The sequence below is a fragment of the Neofelis nebulosa genome, chromosome 13 (assembly GCF_028018385.1).
Source record: "Neofelis nebulosa isolate mNeoNeb1 chromosome 13, mNeoNeb1.pri, whole genome shotgun sequence".
Lineage (NCBI taxonomy): Eukaryota > Metazoa > Chordata > Mammalia > Carnivora > Felidae > Neofelis > Neofelis nebulosa.
Window position 1 is genome coordinate 72782370 of NC_080794.1, and position 23206 is coordinate 72805575.

The 23206-nt window shown below is 45.1% G+C and overlaps 1 protein-coding gene across 7 annotated transcripts in view; it reads left to right on the plus strand.

The window, feature by feature from the left end:
• The window catches only part of RBM20 (RNA binding motif protein 20), a 190487-nt gene that overhangs the window by 109014 nt on the left and 58267 nt on the right, over positions 1–23206 (plus strand). The window contains exon 1 of one of the 7 annotated variants that reach the window (XM_058697747.1): positions 11296–11771. The exons of 5 other annotated variants lie outside the window; for them this stretch is intronic. In XM_058697747.1, coding sequence (XP_058553730.1) covers positions 11689–11771 — 83 coding nt within the window. In that variant the 5' untranslated portion in view covers positions 11296–11688. Of the gene's footprint in view, positions 1–11295; positions 11772–22196; positions 22636–23206 lie in introns of those variants that run through there. One more of the 7 variants, XM_058697751.1, reaches the window with a different exon arrangement.

Below are 23206 nucleotides of genomic sequence, written 5' to 3' on the forward strand. Positions count from 1 at the left end.
AAAAACAATAGCATTTCTGTGTAACAACAGTAACCTATAGAAAAAAAGATATTGTTCATAATAGCAACTAAACTGTATGGTACTTAGGAATAAATGAAATAAAACATAGATAAGGCTTTGATGGAGAAATTCATAAAATGTTATTAGAGTATATAATAAATGGGCAATGATGTGTTCACAGATGGGAGAGCTTATTAGCATAAAAGCATCTCACTGAATACAATTCTAATCAAAAATCCAATAGGATTTCTCTTGAAACTACACCAACCATTTCTGAAATTCATTTGGAATAGTAGGGCACATAAATAGATCTGATACTTTTGGCAAAATAATTTTAAGAAGAACAAGGAGATCAATAAAACAAATTGGAGAGCAGAAAAACAGTCCTAAGACACCCCGTGAAATTTTGGCATGGGTAGTGGTGTTTTATACACCACTGCAAAAGGCTGAGTCCTCAGTGACTCATGCCAAGACAGTTGGCTTTCCATAGAAAAATATTAGATCCTTATCTCATAGCATAAATAAAGATAAATTTCAGCTAGCCCTAAATGTGAAAATCAAAACTTGGACACAATTAGAAGATAATTCAAGAGAATATCTTTTGACCCTTGGGGTTAAAAAAGAATTCTTTAGAAAAGATACTTCCCCCAAAAAACCCCAATAACTCAGAAGGTTGACAAATTTGAAAAGGCTGGCCAATCTATGTTAAAGTACTACGATTTATGGATCTGTAGTGTGAGAATATGGCTTAGAAGTACACACGTAGATGTTGCTTCTGGACAGAATGGGAGGGTGGAGGATGAGACATTGATCTTCAGTGTTAAAATGCAGGAAATGTTAACATTGGTTAATTCTAGATGGTGGGAATATGACAGATTGCTACATTTATGCATATTTTTGTATTTAATTTTTTTTCCCCAAGAAAACACAAAGAATGCTTGCTTCAGCAGCACGTGTATACTACAAAAAGAAAGCACAGAGCAACTACCAACCCAGATCAGCATGCAGGGTGGAAGCTACAGTTGTATCCAGGAAATTGCCTGGTCTCAAAAGTCTGATTCTGGTCCTGGCAGTGGCATCACCAAGCTGTGTCCATGGGTGAGAACCTTCCCTCTTGGGGGCTTTTCACCCTGGAAAACAGGAGGATTGAACTGATTGTCAGCTGAGGTCTTCTCTCTTGGTAGCTCTCACATTTTCTCCTCTCTCCATGGGAGAGGTTACCGTGGCTGGAGGAGCAGAGAAGAAAGAATGCATGGGGAAGAGCCCTCACATAAGCATAAATTCCATACGAGTGCATGGAAGTGATTATTATTACATTCAGTTTGTGCTTGCCCGACCTCTTGGCTCCTAGACCCTGCCTGATGTCTGTAAAGCCCTAGACTTTTCTGTTTTCCTTGGCAGAGGATGGATCTGGGTGCCCTGATAAGTGTGCTCCCTGCCAAGTGGCAGAGATCTTAATTAGCTGGGACTGAGTAGGAGCGGCATGCTGCTGACGTTCATGTACCTGCTTAATTGGTCTCCATTATTCTCCATTATTGCTCCGAAGTCACAGCCTGAAAAGGAGCCAAGAAATATACCCTGTATGGTATGGTGGGGGAGGGGAGGGGGGAGGAAGTATGTCCGGGGTGTTTAGGGAGATACCAGTGTCTTGGTCAAGATGGTTGTCTGTGGGCTGGTAGTTTAGAAACAGGAGCCTTGGAATCCTGCCTCACCTATGGATAATGCAGGCCTGTCCTGCCTGAGTTTCCTCATCTGTGAAATGGGTCGACCTGATGAGACCAGAGTGATGTAGAGGATCATTTCCTTTTTGTCTGCACAGAGAGGGCTTTGAAACAAAAAGAAGGGAGGTGGTGCTGCAGTTTTTCACCATTTGTAATTACAGTTATCGCTGCTCTCAATCCAAGCAGGGAGTGCAACCAAGACCTCAGTCAGTCTTAAATAATGTGTGTGTGTGTGTGTGTGTGTGTGTGTGTGTGTGTGTGTGTGTGTGTACAGATGCTTCCGACTTTACATGATATCCCTGTAAAACAGGTCTGGGTGCTAAAGGACAAGAAAATCAGAGTTGAAAGGCAGGAAACCCTTTCATGGCCCCTCTTTGCCATAGGGATGAATTTTAAGACTCGACTGAGTATTTAAGTTGAGAGGCAGTTGCAACACACACACTCCCTCTGTTCCTCTTGGCCTTCCCACCGCATGTACTAAAGACATTTTCTTTCTACTGCAGCCTAACTCCTATCTTTTCCTCTCTCTTCTCTGTTTCTCCCCCTCTTCCTTACATCTGAACATGTCCTCTTTGCATCTTCTGGGTTCTTTCCCGGCAAGGTGGTTTGAGAAATAAGGGGCCTTCAGGGGCTCCATTCTGTGGTCACCATAGTGGTTTTTAGGTTATGCCCGAAGACGAATCCACGAAGGCTCTCTGTGACCTGAACCATTCCCGTGAAAGCAGCCAAGCTTTTTGAAGTGCACGGTTCCCAAAGTTACTGGCTGGGATTTGACTGTGCAGCTTTTAAACTCTATCACGAGCTTGCTGACATCCAGGAAGAGAGTGTTCTCATGTAAGAGCGTTCGTTGAAGTGACGGTGTTTGCATAGCAAAGTTGAGAGTGAGAGGGATCGGGGAAGAGCAGACAGTGCCCGGAGGCAAATGTGACGTTCCTATGTTTTCAGTGACTAGTGTTGAAAATCTTATGCTTTATGGCAGTTGTTTTTATCTGCTAGACGATTGTATAAAGGATTAGCAGTAAATGAAATTGCTCTCTAAATATTTATTTGTATTAAGATGAAATTGGTTTCTTTAAAACTGTGCAGGGGCGCAGAGTTAAGCATCTAGTTTCAGCTCAAGTCCTGATCTCATGGTTTGTGGGTTCGAGCCCCATGTCAGACTCTGCTGACAGCGTGGAGCCTGCGTGGGATTCTCCCTCTCTCTCTCTCTGTCCCTTCCTTGCTTGTGCTCTCTCTCTCTCTTTCTCTCTCTCTCAAAATAAGTAAATAAACTTTTTAAAAAACACCAAAAACTCTGTGCAGATTTATTTCTTAAGCTGCTGCTGCTGTCTGTGCTTCTCCGTCTTTACTGTCTCTGCCCATCCCCCCCAGGTTGGGTGATGCTTCCTCCCGATTTCCTTGGTCTGGGGCCGTGGCTGCTCCCCCCGTGTGTTGCCGTTTCCCAAAGCGTGATGCATGATTTGTGGTTTAGCGGCATTGTTTTTGGCGAGCATCTCATTGGGAAGCCACCCTCAAGTCCAGGCTTGATTATGTGTACTGTTTTTCTAATCCCTCCTCTTGTGCCATCTGAATTGTATCATGGCATCAATATTAAGGGAGAGACTTGAAAAAGCCCTGTTAATTACAGGCACCCACACTTTTCTGGCCACCAGCGTGTCCTTTTGAAATAGGCAGAATAGTTAGGTCCAGGGGATGCAGACTGAGTTCTGGGGCTATCTCAGTGCAACAGACAACACTGGGAAATCTTCCAGATGAATTTGTGACATATGGAGGGAGTGTATGGGGAGAAGTGAGTTATAAATAGAATTTGCTTTTTTTTTTTTTTGAAAAGTCAAAGTAAAAATAATTTGCTGCGGGGCGCCTGGGTGGCGCAGTCGGTTAAGCGTCCGACTTCAGCCAGGTCACGATCTCGCGGTCCGTGAGTTCGAGCCCCGCGTCGGGCTCTGGGCTGATGGCTCAGAGCCTGGAGCCTGTTTCCGATTCTGTGTCTCCCTCTCTCTCTGCCCCTCCCCCGTTCATGCTCTGTCTCTCTCTGTCCCAAAAATAAATAAAAAATGTTGAAAAAAAAATTAAAAAAAAAAAAAAACTCATTGTCCTGTAATGTTCCTACATAAGCAAGGTTGGTGCATTTATTATTATTATTTTTTTTTAATGATTATGTATTTTTGAGAGAGAGAGAGACAGAGAGCGCGAGTGAGGGAGGGGCAGAGAGCGAGGGAGACACAGAATCCAAAGCAGGCTTGAACCCATGAACCATGAGATCATGACCTGAGCCAAAGTCAGACGCTTAACTGACTGAGCCACCCAGGCGCCCCAAGGTTGGTACGTTTATTAACTAATGGCACTAAGAGAGCAGTTAGAGTTTTAGCAAACAATTGCCATGTGTGCCTTAAAGAGGAAACCAGCTTAAAATAGCAGGAATTGGAGGCTACACTGCTGAAGTTTCTCCAAGCTGCCCTCTCTTCTTTGGCAAGCTTCCAACCACCTTGACTCTGGGAAGTCTTTCTTAGTTTGATTCTGAGCAGATTCTACCTGCTCCTATTTTTGCTTTCTATTTGCTTATTATTTTCTTTTCATTGTGAATGCTCTTTTTCCATGCTCAGCTCCTCTGATAGGGCGACTTTTGTACTCAGCTTGTAATGACAGTTCAATAACGTGTGACATGTGGTATGTCTTCCAATTTTTATACCTTTATGCTCTTCTGGTGTTCAGCCATGGGGATCATGTTTTGCTGAATGTAATACTCTTGTCATTCACATTGTAATTGAAGTTAATAGCAAAACGAAGTTGTGGCAGACTGGTTCCTCCCCCTCCTCCTCCCATTCCAGAGATGGCATCAGAAAGCACTCACAGAGTATGCAGAGTATTAAAATACCAACAACTGTTTAAACTTAAGATCCCATCCTATCATTTGCTTTTGTATATGCACATGGAGGGAAAATGATCAGGTGTTGGAGAGGGTCTAATGTTATGTGTGAGGGTATTTTGATCTTTTGCAAAAGCAGAGGACAAGGACAGTGCAAGAGCTGGGCCCAGCCCTGTTGACAGACTGATGGAGGTGATGAGAGGCAACTGGTGTTCTGGGAAGAGAATCAGGACCAAGTTGGGTTTCCACTGCCCTGCTTCTACCTACGTGCTTCCACAACACCCAGAATCCCAAATGCCCTAAATGGGACGCAGGCTTACATATCGTCTTGGTCCGTGGGAAGATACGTTGCAGCTATCTTGAGTAGCTGGTGTCCTCTGATCCCAAAGTGATGGAGTAGACTCTACCATAAGTCGTTTATTGAACAATATTGACTTGAGCTTCTGTTTGTACCAGATACTGTTTTAGGTGTTGGATGTACAACAATAAAAGAGGCAGACAAGCTCTTTGCTCTCATGGAGCTTATATTCCAGGGGTGGGGCAGGCAATAAAGCATGAGACAAACAAGGTAATTTCAGGTAGTGATAAAGGTAGGATCAGGGGACAGGGAGTCACCATATGTTCTTTAGATTCCCATGGGTCTATGGTGACCTTGTTGGGAGGGTGACAGTAGCACAGAGACCTGAGGTTGAGAAGGTGTCAGTCACTGAAAATCTGAAGCAATGCTGTTTGGTAGAACTTTCTGAATGCTGGAGATACTGAGTACTGTGCTATCCAGTAGGGTAGCCGTTGGTCCCACATAGTTATTAAATACTTGAAATGTGGCTAGTATGACTAAGGAATTAGTTTTTGAATTGCATTTAATATTAATAACTTAAATTGAAAAGGTACGGATGGCTAATAGCTACCCTGTTGCACAGTGCAAGTCCGGAGGAAGGACTTTCAGGCAGAGGGAACAGATTGCGCAGAGGTCCTGAGGATACAGTCACCCTGAGAACCCAGCATGGAATTTATGTCTGGAAGCTATGTTCAGTCTCTAAAGAGCAAACCTGGGAAACTTAAAAATACTTCCTGCTTCTGTTTTGGGGGCCGCTGGAGGACCTACCAAGGAACAACAGTTACCCAGAAGGGAATTAAAACCCCTGCTCAACAAAGAACCAGCTTCCTTTTCTAGGAAGGGCTCATTCCCACATTGTGTGACTCACAACTCTTGACTGGTTTCCTCTGCTAACGGGTTGTGGCTGGCCTTTGTCTATGCAGGATATAGCCATTACTAGGCCAAGCTTGTTCTTTCTGGGAACGAATCCTGTCTTTGTTCTCTCCTTGCATCTTACTGTGACAAGAGACTGAAACCTCTACCGTTGCTCTATCAAGGGGTCACTCGCTGCCTTCCATCCCTCTGAGAGGCCTGAAACCCCCTTTATTTCTGGCTTAACTTTTCTTTGCCGCCGCCCCCCCCCCCCCCCCCCCCCCCCCGCTAAAGATGGCATAGTCAGCCCTGGTTATAAGGGGAAAGTGGTGGTTGAAAGATAGTTTCAGCCCATCCGGTGTGGGCAGAGATTGGCTCCCGCAAGATTCGCAGCTGAGAAACACAGACGAGGTGGCCACTGTTGGCTCAGTGTCCTGAAGGTCAGAGGAGGCCCAGCTACACAGCCTGTAATCCTGGGCTAACCCGGACTGTTCATTGGTTAGCACTCGTCTTGAATTTGCATATCCAAAAGACAACACAATTACTTAGCACTGCCCTGAAAAGTATATAAAACTGAGCCACGGAGATGGAAATGTTAAATTAGAGACCAAAGCCCATTTCTGGGGTTGTTCAGTGACCCTGCCTTTTCCCCTCTGTCCACCTGACGACAGGTAACTCAGCTCCTCCTCCCCGCCCCCAGACCGGCAGCGGTTTGGGGGGCAGGCAAGGGAAGTGTAGAGGCTGTTGACTTCGAACTGTGATGTGCACCAAAAAACTGGCTTGATGTTAATGACTTTGATCTCTCTGGTGAGAAGTCTGAGGTCATAGCTTTGTTTATCCCTGAACAACATGGTGGCGTCTTCTGCCTGCTTTGTACATGGTGTCTTCCTGGAATACAGGTGTGAAAACCCATCTGAGTCATGTGCTTTGGCTTTCACAAGAGGATGTGCCTCATTTCCCATATATCTTGCCTTTACTTTTGGCATATGGCTCTCCAGGTGAGACATGCCTGCTGTGGCAAAGGGGCTGTGTTAACAACAACAAAAGGGGCCTCGTCTGAAGGTCCTTATAAGCTAGATGGGGCATCATCAGCCCAACTGAATTCATTTTTCCCTAAAAAAATTACTTCTAAACAATAAACATGTTTGTTAAAGAAATACTGGAACATTTACAAAAGGAGAAACAAGTTACCCACGTTTTGCTATCTAAACACGACTGTCCCTGTTAACATTAAAAATAAAATTTTTTTTTAATGTTTATTTAGCTTTGAGAGAGACACAGTCAAGCAAGGGGGGAGCAGAGAGAGAGGGAGTCACAGATTCTGAAGCAGGCTCCAGGCTCCCAGCTGTCAGCACAGAGCCTGATGCAGGGCTTGAACTCACAAACTGTGAGATCATGATCTGGGACAAAGTCAGACGCTCAACCAACTGAGCCACCCAGGTGCCCCATTTTGATGTGCTCTGTAATCATGTTTTGTTTTGTTTTTTTCTACCTAAGGGTTATTTTGCCTTTTACATGTTTATAACCATAATATAGAAACAATTTTGTGTGCTGGTTTTTAATTTAACATTAGAAAGTGAATAGTAAGCATCACTTTTTTTTTTAATTTTTTTTAACGTTTATTTATTTTTGAGACAGAGAGAAACAGAGCATGAACAGGGGAGGGGCAGAGAGAGAGGGAGACACAGAATCTGAAACAGGCTCCAGGCTCTGAGCAGTCAGCACAGAGCCTGACGCGGGGCTTGAACTCACGGACCGCGAGATCATGACCTGAGCCGAAGTCAGACGCTTAACTGACCGAGCCACCCAGGCGCCCCTAGTAAGCATCACTTTTAATGGCCACCTGGCATACCCTTAAGTTCCTGCGTACTTGGCCCTGGAGTGTTTTGAACCACCAGGACTTGGTGACTGGCTGGAGGTGACACAGGGAGCTGGTGAGCAAGCCAGGTGCAGACCCCACACTTCCAGTTCCAGCTGAGTGTTCCTTATACTCACTGGTTCTCAACCTTTCTCTGCCCTCATTCCTCACACATCAGCTGGCTATGTATCCCTGCCTCTTGGGTCTCTTGCTATGTTATTGTGTATGACTTCCTCCCCACCTTCCACTGAGGATCACTCTGCCACCTGCTTTGGGGCATCTCCCAGGGGTGGAGGCCAAATGATCCCTTTCCATCATGTCACTTCAAGAAACAGTATCATAAGGAATAGTTTTATTTATTTGGGCCAGATTTGCCTCCTGCTTCTTCCAGCCCAAGTTCCACCCTGGCCCCTTCCCATGACCTTGCATTGATACTAGCTCTGTAGCAGGAGAAAGAATGGCCAAAGGAAACAGGGACAGGTTTGGGTGTCCAGCAGATGGTCCTGGGCTGTGGTGCTCTGCTGCTGTCACTGCGGACGGGTGACGTGGCTCCCACCCCCTGCCCCCTACTTCTCAGAGTTCTTCCTTCCCTTTCAGGACTGGCTACATGGGCACGTGTTCACATGAGGGCCCTTTTATTAGAAGGGTTCTACACTTAATTTAATGCTCTGCTGTTGCCATCTTGAAATTCTTAATAATTTTTGAACGGTGACACTGCATTTTCATTTTGCACTAGGCCCCACATACTATGTAGCCAGTCCTGCTCTTATTAGACGTGAACACACACTTACCTGCAGCACTGATCTTATTTCACTCTGTTGTGTACACTGGCTCACCTCATACCCTGGGGGATGTTTTAGTGGAAGGACCAGCCTTTGGAATCAAGTAGATTGTTTCAAATGACCACATATTGACTTTGGGGTGTTGGGTTAGTGACCCATTTGGAGCCTCATTGTTCTCATCTGTAAAGTCGGCATAGTGATCTTAAGTTTTTAAGACTTCTGATGATCCAGGGGCACCTGGGGGGCTCAGTCGGTTGGGCGTCCGACTTCAGCTCAGGTCATGATCTCATAGTCTGTGAGTTCGAGCCCCACATCGGGCTCTGTGACAGAGCCTGGAGCCTGCTTCGGATTCTGTGTCTGCCTCTCTCTCTCTGCCCCTCCCCTGCTCATGCTCTGTCTCTCTCTGTCTCAAAAATCAATAAAAACATTGAAAAAAATTAAAAAGAAAAAGACTGCTGATGATCCAGAGAGTATGTGGGATGGGTAGCACAGTACCTTGTACATCCACACTCAGTATCAATTTATGTTCCTTCTTCCCTCCTTGTCTGGCAGTGTTGGTATACAGTAAGTGCTTGCCATGCACCTATTACATTGCAGTTTGTGATGGTCATTTTGTGCCTCTTCATTTCCAAATGGGGCCAGGCTTTGTGTCCTAATCTCTGGGTAATCACACAATTAGAAGGGCTCATTCTAAGTACTGACTTTTCTCCTCCTTAGGTTTGGGGAGATGTGCATAGTGGAGTGCTTTTCAGTAAACTCTTTTTTTTTTTTTTTTAACGTTTATTTGTTTTGAGAGAGAGCATGAGCAGGGAAGGTGCAGAGAGAGAGGGAGAGAGAATCCCAAGCAGGCTCCATGCTGTCAGTGCAGAGCCTGACATGGGGCTTGAACTCACAAACTGTGAGATCGTGACCTGAGCCTAAATCAAGAGTTGGACACTGGGGCGCCTGGGTGGCGTAGTCGTTTAAGCGTCTGACTTCAGCCAGGTCACGATCTCGCGGTCCGTGAGTTCGAGCCCCGCGTCAGGCTCTGGGCTGATGGCTCGGAGCCTGGAGCCTGTTTCCGATTCTGTGTCTCCCTCTCTCTCTGCCCCTCCCCCGTTCATGCTCTGTCTCTCTCTGTCCCAAAAATAAATAAAAAACGTTGAAAAAAAAATTTTAATTAAAAAAAAAAAAAAAAGAGTTGGACACTTAACCGACTGAGTTCCTATCCTAAGAAAGTCCTGAGCATAGTGAGGTAAGACAGAGATGGAGGAAGGGGCAAAAATGTGCAGTTGCTGATTGGAGTTCAGCCTGTGCCTTGCAGAAACCTGGTGTATCATGGGAGGGACCCACAGCCGGAGCAGAAATGCAGCTGCAGCCAGGCTGGCTGGTTCCTGTAGGTCAGGATCTGGGACTGGCGCCTTTGGGTGTCTGTGACTGAGTCAGCGGCAGAGAGCCAGGCAAGCTTAGGGCAGCCTGTGGGCTTTGGCTATATTAGGAAGAAAGAACCCTTGGGCTTTCCCTGGAGCTCGCTGGGCAGGTGGGCAGTGCACAGGCCTCTGGTGGGCAGCTGGAAATGGGCTGTTTGGACAGACATGACCGGCTTTCACTTCGACTTTTGAGCGGGCTGCAGGAAGGTCACGCGCTGAAGTCCTAGCAGAGAGAAGCTTTCCTGATGCCAGTGACCCCTCCTCCCCGCCCCCGCCTTTATGGGTCAAAGTAAAATAGGAGACCCCAGTGAGCTTTAGTCCTTCATTCTTCTGTAAGCTCTTTGGGGGAGGTTTTACCTTGTAAAAAGCGTGCTCTCCTGAATAGTTTTAAGAGGAGATTAGGTTGGATACTGGGCGTCACAGATGAACAGCAGACCATCCAGACAGGACAAACTGGGACGATGGCTGCTTTACATACCATGGCAGCGAGGTCTTCATGGACAGCTGGTCTTGATTCAGAAACTCACCAAAGGTTTAGTTTTCCTTTGATTGTTTCGTATTACAGCATGAGATTTGGAAACAGAAGAGGAAACAATGTGGCAGGAGAATGGTGGCTTCTGAGGAGAAAAGGGAACAAGTTCCTGAGGAATTAAACCACAATTCAAGCAAAGCCCATCCCTGGCCCCCTCGACCTCTTGGCTTTCAGTTTCTTTTCTTCTTCTTTTTTGTTCTGTATCCTGTTTTCTGTAAGACTTCCGGAAAGGCTAGTCATACAGCAGTTTCTCCACTGAAGTACTCTTGATGTCTTGGGCTGGGTAGTCCTGGTTTGTGGCTTCCGTCAGGTGCTTTGTGGGGTTTTGGCAGCATCCCCCCAGTTCTGACAGACAAAAATGCCTCCAGCACGCCCTGCAGGGGGGAATCACCACTGTGAAGAGCCTCTTCGAGCAGAAGGCGGTCCATTTGGGGTATCTGGGTGGCTCAGCCAGTTAAGCGTCTGACTTCGGCTCAGGTCATGATCTCATGGCTCATGAGTGTGAGCCCTGCATCGGGCTCTGTGCTGACGGCTCGGAGCCTGGAGCCTGCTTCAGGGTCTGCGTCTCCCTCTCTCTCTGCCCCTCCCCTGCTCACACTCTGTCTACCTCTCTCAAAAATAAATAAACATTTTTTTTAAAGTCCATTTTTCCACTGAAAAGCATTATTGCAGTTACCACTGGGCGGGTGATATGATGGGTCACCTCTCTCCATCTCCTGCTCCATAAAAATAAAAGCAAGAAGGGCAAGCTGTTCAGGAGGTTGGCTGGCCAGGAGTCAGTGTGCAGTGCTGTCTGATGTGGCTGCATTACTAAATGTCCTTTTGGGCACCTTGAGGACCAGACCGTCGCCTGTGAAAACCCAGAGTAAAAAAAGAAGCAAGCAAACAAACAAACCACCGTCACTCCCACCACCACCAGGGAACCATAGGAAAGGAAACCGGGACAGGAGGGAGGCTTTGGAATTTTATTTAAAATGGCTGCACGATTTGCACAAGACCCCCTCCTTCCGAGGCGCTCTCAGGAGGCCTGTCTGTGCAGAGCTGGCTTGGGTGTTATGTGAAGAGGCTGAGAACATGTGGCATAAACATCGACTGATATTGTTTGCCATTTAACTCGGCATGTGTAATGCAGCAGGAATGGCTCCTGGCGGCATGTGACTCCCCTGCCAGCCGGGTGTGCACCGGGGCCACTCTCTCTCTGTCGCTTGCTCCCTCGCCTGCATTCCCCCTCCTCTGCCCCTTCCCAGACTCGTGAGAGTTTAAGTGGACGCTTGTCATGATTGGCAAGCAGAAAGCCGGTAGAATGTCACTGGAATTTTCTAGGGAGGCACATGCGCGACGCCCAAAATGACTCCCGGCTTCGGTGGCCTCAGGTGAGCGTTCGATGCCAGGCGCCTGGGTCTTTTTCAGAAAGGTAAGGTTGCATGACATCATCCTACCTTTCCCCCCAGCACAAGAAGGAAATTGAGGGTTTTCTTTTTACTCTCTAGTCAGGGCGGCACTTCTGACCATGTTCTTGGCGCTAAGCATCTGTGCATGAGTATGCGATTTGTCTGTATCCCCACCCCCTCCTGTTAAAAAAAAAGAAAAGAATTGTAATAAATGATTCACAACGGCAGGGTAACATGTGACCTAAAACAGCTCCCCATGACCCCAGCGAAATCAGCGATCCCAACGTCAGCAAGTCTAGATGATCTTTTTACTCTGGTTACTAAACTCTTATAAAGAAAAGTTGTGTGGCCACCGGGGAAACAGATCGCGTTATCATCAGACCTGAGGGAGCGGACGTTTTCGGAATCCCGAAACCTTATGAATGATGGGGTGTGTGTGTGGGGGGGGGGTCTCGTAAGGCGGAGGTGTTTGGTGTTGATTGCTGAAATTTGTCAGCGATGGAAAATGAACGTTCGAAATGTCTTGTGTCTGCCGAGTGCTGTCAGGCTCATGACCCGGGAGGGGAGCGCGGTCTTAGGATTCGGAAGCACGGGACATTTTGCCAAGAAAGAATGCTTGAAAGTTGCTTCTAAGCACCTCTGAAGGAGCCGCAATACGTGTTTCAGCAACTATTAGGTATCGTTAAGTAAAGTTAAATTTCAAAACAAAACTATTTTCATAGTCCCCAAGCAAGCAAGCAAGTGTATAAACATCTGTCGTGAGGTTCAGGGAGCACATTTGGACATGACTGTGCTGATCTGTGAGTAGGCTCACACACAACCAAACATGACTCACCTCGTTTCTCTGTCTGATGCAATTAAAAGTCTCCTCGACACGTTTGGGACAGGAGTACTGGTTTTCTTCTGGCAAGTGTGGAAAAGCAAACCCATACTCGTAAAATGGCGTGTAAGATAGTGTGTGTGATGGATCCTACCTCATGGGAATTTTTTAACCTTCAAAAAAATGCATCATGTAGCTTTCATTGGTTTCTGCCTTATATGTGTTGGAATCTTTTTTCTTCTTCTATGTTGCACGTTCTTTGCAAAGATGTCAGAAAACTGAAGGGTAGATATTTTCACACACTTGCCCCTCCCCCGCGTGCATCCACTAACAGCTGCCACGTATGATTTTGTGGAATTTGATATTTTGAACGAAATGACTTCCTTCTTTTCCATAGTAATATAATAATCAATTTTACCATAGAGGACTGTGTACATGTCCAGCGTTGACTGCTCCTGATTAGCAATGCATGGGGTAGCAGAGGAAAGTGCCGGAGAGCAGTTTGGAGTGAAAGAAGAGTCAGCCATTGAATTTTAACCATTCTTTCTCGCCTCAGCCAAGGCGGTCCTCAGTCTCCGTGGATCTTAGCCTCAGGTTTAGTTTGTGGTGAACTGAGAAAATACTAGAACGGCACGTGCAGACGTAACCAAGGTGGCTGCATCTGACGGCTGCTGCTTTTTGTCTCCTATCTTTTCCCTTCGGTAGATTTCCTATGGCCACAGCTGTGTTAAATAGAGACAAAAGCCAGAAGTAACCTGCAGATAATATTCTCTGCCTTGGGTGGCACCTGTGATTTGTTGTCTGTAGTCAGAAATGTATGTGTCTTTTTTTTTTTTTTAACTTTTTTTAAATTTTTTTTTTATTTTTGAGACAGAGAGAGACAGAGCATGAACGGGGGAGGGTCAGAGAGAGGGAGACAGAATCTGAAACAGGCTCCAGGCTCTGAGCTGTCAGCACAGAGCCCGACGCGGGGCTCGAACTCACGGACCGCGAGATGGTGACCTGAGCCGAAGTCGGACGCTTAACCGACCAAGCCACCCAGGTGCCCCAGAAATGTATGTGTCTTAAGGCACCAGAAACTTCATCAACATTGGGAAATGGAAGCTTTCTCAAATACATAGTTCCATGGTGTATTTATAAAATGTTCCAACCTTAATGTTCTCATTTGCTCTAAGGAATTTAACAGAATTAAATAGTGCATGATCCCAACACACATAGGAAATGTATGCCTCATACTTCGCAATGAAACGCTGAGCATACACGTCCAAGACCTCCGTTCCCATATGCTTAGAGACGGTCATAAATTCAAGTGAGTTGAATAAGTATTTGTTTAGTGCCTCTAATTTGCCCGGCATAGAGCCAGGCAGACACTCAGGAATTTGAAAGATTTTAGGACGTGGATGAGGTCTTCAAGGTGTTTAAAATTTAGAAAGCTAGGGTCACCCGTGGCAGTCATCATCTGGCTGTCTACAGCAGAAACTATATGCGTACTGTGGAGAAAGTCTTGCCACAAAAAATATTTATCAAACCATGTGAGAGATGCTTCAGTGTATAGCTAAGAAAAATCGGTTGATTGCCCACTGTGTTTGTGGGCTTATAAAAAGTTCAGTGTTTATTCTTAAGTATAATTGAAAACAAATGGTCATGCTGCTTGTGGTGACAAAAATGGCTTGTGTGGCTCAAAGTAATGAAGAACAGATTGATTCTATTCCTTTATAGACTGGCAAGCCTCAGACTTTGCCTCACAATAGTTCTCCTGGGGAGCTATTAAAAATCCCAGTGTCAGGGCACCTGGGTGACTCAGTTGATTCATTGTCCGACTTTGGTTCAGGTCATGATCTCAGGGTTTGTGGGTTTGAGCCCCACATTTGGGCTCTGTGCTGTCAGCCTGTCAGTGTAGACCCTGCTTCAGATCCTCTGTCCCCCTCTCTTTGCCCCCACCTCTGCTTGTGCTCTCTCAAAAGTAAACATTAAAAAAAATCCCAATGTCTAGGGTGAATCAGAATGTATGGAGATATGATCCAAGCATTAGTGTTTTAAAAACACCCCAAGTGATTTCAGTGCCACCACGTTTGAAGTTTAACAATAAAGATGATTTGTCAAACACTTTTTGTTAGCATAGGGTGAGTTTGGAAGGTGGACTTTCTCCTGATATTTCTCATAATGTTGCTTGACTGAAGAATTTTTGGCATTCTGGAGTCTGATCCTTCTATTTTCTGCATTGGTGAACTCAAGAGTGAATGGAGCTTGCTTTTTTCCTATTCAGCAACCGATAACGTGACGCTAAGCCAGTCAACGAACTAATTAGATTGCCGGAGGTTTTATGAACCCAGAGTGTTTTGATTCCAGGAGGCCAAATATTGTTGAACATGTCGACTGACTCTCTTAAAGGAAGGTAGGAAGAGTAGTGGCAAGTGCCCTGGATGTTACTCTTGCAGTGTCTGAAACCCCTGTGGAAAAGGGGGCCCCTTGTTGGTGTATTGGGTGCCTAGGAGATAGAAGAGGCTTGTTGTTTTTTTTTAAATTTTTTTTCTTAATGTTTGATTTATTTTTGACAGCAAGAGAGACAGAGCACGAGCGGGGGAGGGGCAGAGAGGGAGACACAGAATCCCAAACAGGCTCCAAGCTCTGAACTGTCAGCACAGAGCCTGATGCAGGGCTCAAACTCACAGACCACGAGATCATGACCTGAGCCGAAGTCAGACATTTAACCGACTGAGCCACCCAGGCGCCCCAGGTGTGGCTTGTTAAAAATACAGTTGTTACCGAATGCTTTGTACCTCACCATTGATTCTTGGAGTTGTAAGGTAGATTCAAGATAGTCTAGTCCAGTGGTTCTCAAAGTACAGCATCAATATCGCTTGGACTTGTTAGAAATGCAAGTAAATTCTCAGGCCCCTGCCTGGACCTCCTGAGACAGCAGCTGGGGGTGAGTCCAGCATCTGTGTTAGAAGAAGCTCTCCCAGTGCCCACCTAACTCTTGAAAACCACTGCCTTCATTTCACCTTGTCATTTTACAGACAGGTTTGTTTAGTGCAGATTAAATGCCTCTCTCTGAAGTCACCCAGAGCTGGGGGAGGGGGAAAGGATAGAAACTCCGATCTCCCAGGACAGAAATCTATCACTGTACCATGACCAGATGAATTTGACTTTTCCTTGTGCCATCAATGACAGCTTTAAGAAAACACCCACCATCCTAAAATCATAAGGCATAAAGGGACCTTAAAAATGTTTCATCTGACCCTCCCATTTCACAGATGAGAAAACTAAGGTCTACAGGGTGAAATGACCACAATCAGATGTACAGTCATTGGGGGCAAAGCCTGTTTAAGAAGTAGGTCTACTTACGAGCCAAACAGTGCTACCCCACCCAAACTACCCCACACTGCCTCTTCAGCTTCGTATAGACTTCTAGTATTTGGTTTAAGTCACATTGGTTAAAATGTCCAGGCTAATAGACAACTCTGGGAAGAGAACAGCTGTATTGATTGAGAATTTTAATTTTTAAAAATTATTCTGAAATTTTATCTTGATTTAAAATTGCCTTGGGAGGGGGTGGCGCCTGGGCGGCTCAGTCACATTATGCCTCTGACTCTGTCTCAGCTCAGGTCTTGATCTCAGGGTTGTGAATTCAAGTTCTGGGTTGAGCTCCATGCCGGGCATGAAACCTATTTAAAAAAATTATAACAATAAAATAAATAGAATAAAATTGGCTTGCATTTTATAACCATCCTTGTACATTTACCAGAAAAATCTCAGTGATATAAATTACCGAAAATAAAGTTAGGAGAACACAGGGGCCATTCCCAGAGCATGTGTTTTATCTCAGAATCATGTAGATTAGACACTTACATCTTCTCAGATCACACACTAAAATCGCATTTTCTTCAGGTTCAGTTAAAAGGAAAAACTGTCTATTTGTTGAATATTTTAGAATTTGGTACTCTATGTGGTTGTGGTATTTACATAATTCTGATGGTGGTCAGAGACTGAATCTAATCCATATTGTCCACAGAGCTTCATCTTTAAAGCCTCGTAGCAACGCATATATGAAACATTTAGCCAGGAAGCCAAATTGAGAATATGATACACAACTACTAAGTCCACACACATACACAGGGAACAGTTGTGTACTTGTACAGAAGTGTTTAATGGTTCCACACACCAACCATGTACCAGGTACTGTGACATGAAATAGAACACATAATTCCTGCCTTCAAAATAATCACGGGGCAGTGAGGACACCAGATGAGCCATTGAATAGACGATTATGAGAGAGGGTGGTAGGAGCTAGAAGAGAGTATAGTTGAGGCTACCGGAGCAGCTGGGCATTCTGGGGAATCACAGAAGGGACATCAGCACACACTGGATGGGGGCAGGAGTCAGAGAAGGCTGCCTGGAGGAGGCGCCATCTGAGCAGCATGTTGAAGGACCCTGAGGGGGAATAGGCAGAGGTTTTCTGGGGAGAGGGAACAATATATGCGAAGGCATTCATGTTTGTTTGCATTGTTGTCCTTCAGGAGGGCAATTTTGGCCTATAAACCCCTAAATACTTCATTTGCATGTATAAACGTTAACATTTGGTGCCTTGGGGAACTTGTGTAGCAGTTTTTAAATGTACATTTCAAACAGCTTATTTTTCCATCTCAAAAGACTGAGGTTTTCCAGAAGAGTTTGTTGGTTGAGAGGTTACCCTATTTTATGTTACTGAGAAAACAAAGATCTCTCCTAACCCCAGAAGTCAATCCAACTCCCTTAATTTTAGCCTGCACAAAACCAGTGAAATTCTGCCCAACATGAATTTTCTGAAAAATTGTGTCTCAGGCAAACCCAACTCCAGCCCTGAAAGAGATTTGAGCTGAATTTCACTGTAAAAGGCTCCTTTGGTCTGTGGAATGCCTTTGTAGAGAACATCTTATAATGAGGCACTTTTGGTATTTGGATCACTGAATCTTCATGGACAGAGTCAAGAGAGCCTCTTCTTGTGCTAAACTGCCCAGGAGAACAGGAATAGAAGAAATTAAGTTATTTCATGCTGATTGGCCTGCAACACATATTATCTGAGCCACGTATATGACAATAGTTGCTTAAAAGGTATTTCCGGTAGCTTATAATCGCTTAATTTGTGAGGCGTAACAATAATAAACTATAAAGTGTAGTATTTTGCATTTATTGTATATCAATTACATACTATATGATGTTACTAACATCATATAGTATATACAAATAACGATCTATTATTAAATAGTGTTTATTTATAATATTTATGATATTATGATTTAGTATTATTTGATTCTGTCTTCAGCATCAGCTTGCTTTACAGAGTGCTTGCATATCATGTTTGTTCTTTATAGCAACTTAGCAGGGCAGAATTATTATCTTGACAGATGAGGAAATTAAACCTGAGAGTTCTCAGATTTCAAAGGTGGAGGAGATCTTGGAGGTCCTTTCATCCAGCTTTTCTCATTCTACATAAAAAGGGAAACTGACTGGCCTCCAGTCCCACAGGGACCAAGCAGCCGCTGTGGTACCCGGGTCTTCCAATTTCCAGTTCAGCATTTTTTTTTTTTTTTTTTTTTACTTCACCATACACCGCCTGCAGGCCCTACTGTGTTAAAAGAAACTTGAGAGAATGTGCGTTTCTTTCTTTAGGAGAAATACTGCTGAACCCCGTCCTACACGCTGGTTTATGAGCACACACAGGTATAGATAAGTCTCTTATTTTTATACTTTCTTCTATGTTTAGACAGAGACAGACAGATGAATAAATAAACAGACGCACCACACGTGGATGTCACTAGGGAGGTAGAGGTGGAATTAGACTGGGCAGAGTCTCAAAGGGGACTTCCTCTTTATCTGTATAGTTTTGGGTTTTTTTTTTTTAAATGAAAAGTATCTGAGGCAAAAAAAAAATTACCATCATCATAGCATTTGTTAATTTGAGGTGATGGGCAGGCAATGGACTTGTAAAGATTTGTTATATTCTTTATATTTTTAAGGTTTTAAAGTTGAAAACAAAGCCAAATGTGAATATTAAAAATAAGTTACAACCTGCAGGACTATCATTTTATAAAGGTATTTTATTTTACTTCTTTATTTTAAGGGTTTTTTGTTTGTTTGTTTTTGAGAGAGAGTGAGAGCAGGGAGGGGCAGAGAGAGAGAGGAAGACAGAGGATCCGAAGCGGCCTCTGTGCTGACAGCAGCGAGCCCGATGTGGGGCTCGAACTCACGAACCGTGAGATCGCGACCTGAGCCGAAGTGGGATGCTCAACCGACTGAGCCACCCAGGTGCCCCAAGGATATTTTAAAGAAAGAAAACTGGCACAGAAGAAGGAGCAGAAAAAGAAATGAATACGTGGTTCTTGGTGGATGAGTTGACATTCATTCTGTCTCTGCTCTAAGTCTTTCCTGTTATGACATTAGCAGAATATTTCTTCTTTGCTCTGCATTTGCTACATCATCGGTTCCCTTGTGCACATTTTGAGCACTTCTAGGAACTCCAGCAGGAAAGTCAGGCCTCTCTTGTGAGTTATGGAACCGCTAGCAGCCCCTTGGTGACTGCACGTCCCTGGTTCTGAGAATCCTCTTCTGATGAAAGTGGAACAGAGTACAGTGGTACAGAAAACTGTTCATTTAATAACACCAAATGTGTTATTTAAAATAACATCGTAAATCATTAACCAAACTTATTGTGGCAGTCATTTTACATATCTGCATTTGTCGTACCATTATTTGTACACCTGAAACTTACACGATGTTAATATCAATAATGCTGGTGGGGCACCTGACTGGCTCAGTCAAAAGGGCATGTGACTCTTTATCTCAAGGTTGCGAGTTCGAGCTCCACACCGGGTGCAGAGATTGCTTGACTAAAAAACTTAAAATTATATATCGATAAAGCCAGAAAAAATAAAATAAAATACTGTGACAAATTGGGAGAAAAACCACAGAATAGAGGAAAATTCTTTATATTTTAGTACCTTTAAACAAACAAACCAAGACCCCTGTAAAACAAATTACATCCAAAGAAACAGAGCCAGGAATGTGGTTTTAGAAGCGCCCTTTAATGAATGTGTAGGCAGAGGGTAGAATCCTGGCCTGAAGTAATACCCTGCTCCGCATCCCTTATTTACTGGATGCCTTCGTGCATTCCGGAAGACCTTTTTTGGTCTCAGTCTTTGTAATGTAAACCAGAAATGGTCATATCTGACTTTCCTTCCCATTTGGTCATCCTGGAAATCAGATAGCTAATGAGGTGAAAGAAAACACTGATTAACAACCTAACTAAAGAAACATGGAACAGGAGAGAGATGGTAGGATTATCATCGCTGTTACGAATGCCTCCGAGACGCGCCACGCTGTTACAAATCACTCTATGGTAATGTCATGGCTAAAGCCCACACGTGGGATAACGCCAGCATTGACCCAGTAATCTTGATATTACTCACAGAGGCCTCGCTAAGTGATAATCCAGTAGTTCTGTCGTTACCAAGAAGAGCACTATCAAAAAATGTATGACCTCCTTCTCACAAAGGAGAAGACTAGAAGCCACATTGGCCCTGAGGAATGAGGAGACACGGGGTCCAGTCCCGCTCTTCCCTGGCCAGCTCTGTGACTTGGGGTGATCACATGTCACACCAACTTCACTGGGTTTCACTTCTTTCCTCTGTAGGATGAGTGCATTAAACAGAAACAGTCTCTAAGGCCTCTTCTTGCTCCTAACATTTGTGACAGTTAGCTAGAGTTTGAACCTTAGCTCCAATATTACCTGGTATCATCATTTTTGTCTTTGTAACCTGGCCTTTAGGGACTGTTCCCGGTGGTTCACGTCCTGACCTAGCTTGTAAGTGTTACAATAGAGTCAAGAATTTACGATTTGAAGTTCAGCTCTCAGGAGACAATGGAAGGGCAGGACTCAGCAGTGCCCCTGCCCTAAGCATTGCCCTTTATTTGATTTGGCCACACAGTGAAGGTGTGACCAAACCTGGAAAACATTCTCTCACCTGGTCATGAGCTCTCTTGCCTGGATTATATTTTATATCTTAGCACATGAGAAGAAATGACACATTCATTACTTGGCCAGGAAAGGGAACTGTGTGGAAGTGGAAATGAATTTAAATCCCTGCTGGGTTATCTTGGAAGATACTGTGCTTAACTGAAAATGTGTCCATTCAGGTTGGCTTAGGCACTGCTGTGCTCTGGGCTGTGGTTCCTGGCTTCTGCTTCCGGGTGGCTGAACATTACCAGGGCAAAGCTCGCTGTGAGTCCACACACATCCATACGGCTGAACTTCAGTTGCGTCCGTCTTTGTTTTTAATCCACAGCCCTTTACGTCTGTTGCCGACTACTTACCAGTTTACCCAGCAGCTGTTGTTAGCTCTCTCTGTTCTCCCCAAGTCCCAATCCACACTCCTGCTTCTTCTCTCAGCGGGTGTCCACCCTTGTTTTTACTTCCCTCCTCTCCATATTTACATCTCTCTGAGTTTTCCTCTTCCATCTCTATCTGTCTGCCCTGGCAGAGCTCACCTGCCATGTGCACTGATGATGCCGGTGATGGCAACGGTGATGGAGATATTATTAGTGATGGTAATGGCAATCATAATGGTGATGGTAATGGTGATGGTAATATTGATAATGGTGATGGTAATGGTGATGACAGTAGGGGGTCGTAATGGTGACGGCAATGGCAATAGCGACCGTGATGGTAATAGTGATGCCCAGGGCTATGACGATGGTAGAAAGACTAGTAGCAGTAACGGTCACTGATACGTTGTTTAGTGAATGCTTACTGTATGCTAGGAACTATGAAGAACAATTTAGGCACAACTCTCAGGACAAGCCCGTTGCTCAGGCGAGGCATCCCAGCTTTAACGATGAGGACCTTGAGGGTGAGAGAGGATTAAGTATTTGCCCCCAGCCCCCAGCTTACAAGTCGCAAACTGGAATTCCAACCCATTTTGACACAAACTCTGAAACCTGTGCCCTCAGCCTCTGGGCAGTGCTCCTTCCCATCCCTGCCTCCGTCCAGAATGCAGAGCACAATCATATTGATATGGCTGCTACTCCATAAATATGGCTGAACTGATTTTAACTCATCCCACCCCGAATCCTAGTGGCAATGAGATGATCTGCAAGGACTTGAGTGACAATATTACTTCCTCTGCAGAGGAATGTTTTCAGAAAGGGAAGGGTGTGTTGTGATCACACAGAGAATGTTCTCTTTCCAATAATGTTCCGGACATCTGTACAGCACCTAATAGTTTGCAGAGGGGTCTGGCAACTCTTTACTTAATCCCATGTCAATCCTCATAACGTAAACAAGAAAAGATTGTGACTTCTCTTTTTAGAGTTGAGGAAACCGAGGCTGGAGTCTGTTGTCCACTGTGACCCAGCTGACAAGCCTCACGTTATGTCTAGAACTCACGATGCCTGATTCCTACCCCCGTGTCCTACAAGGCAGTCCACAGCCCAATTGGCACTCACTCTATACCCTCCTTTGCTCCACATGAATGAAGACTAAGAACCATTGTATTTTTAATAATGATTCTTTTCTCCTAACAGGATAATTAATGCCTTTTATAAAGCCAGCTCTTAGTGTAGCAGAAATGGCCCATTAGGTGCTGGGAAACAAAATGGTGTTTCAGTCAGCTAGAAGCTGTCCCCTGGTGAGGGTCACGGCATTATATCCCCTGCTCACAGGAGCACCTGTGTGGCCGGAGCTGGATCTGTGTACCTGTAAAAGGTTGTTGTGTATCCCGTGCCCTTGTGGGGACTTTAGTCGTGCACCCCATTCACACCCTGGCCTACTGACCATGGTACAGGCTCCTATTCCACCAAGAAGGGAGGAGCATTCTGTGTCTCAAACTTCCAAGAAGCAAGTGTCTCTGGTCGGAAGATAATCGCACCAAAGTGGCTGCCCAAGTTTCCCCTGCAGTGACCTTGGAGCTCCAACTGCTGGGGCCTTATGGTCAGTCCACTGTGTAGAGGAAACTGGAGAGTGACAGGGAACTCTTGAGTCAACGTGGTGCCATGGAGGGGAACCATCTGGATTAAAAACAGACGTTCAGGTAGGTTGGCTTTCTTATTACATTATTTTTATTAAGCAAATAAAGGAAATGCATTGATTCTTGTACAGAAATGGCCAAGCAGATGCAGGGGATACTGGCTCCAAGTATCCCTATGAGGTCATTCAGGAGCTGCCCGTGCCGCTGTTCCCGGGCCAGTGTCTTTGGGTCGGCTTTATTCTCAGGCAGGTTTTCCTTAAGTGGTGCCTTAAATTCAACCAGTATATTGGGGCGCCTGGGTGGCGCAGTCGGTTAAGCGTCCGACTTCAGCCAGGTCACGATCTCGCGGTCCGTGAGTTCGAGCCCCGCGTCGGGCTCTGGGCTGACGGCTCGGAGCCTGGAGCCTGTTTCCGATTCTGTGTCTCCCTCTCTCTCTCTGCCCCTCCCCCGTTCATGCTCTGTCTCTCTCTGTCCCAAAAATAAATTCAACCAGTATAGCAACTCAGTCATGGCAGGACCAAAGAGTGCCTGTCTTCCAGAAGTTCCAACAAAATGTCAGGGAGTGTCCATCCTTGAGCCAGTCATTATGGCCAGGGGCTCTGATTGTCCAGGTTTGTGTCACATTGGGTGGAGA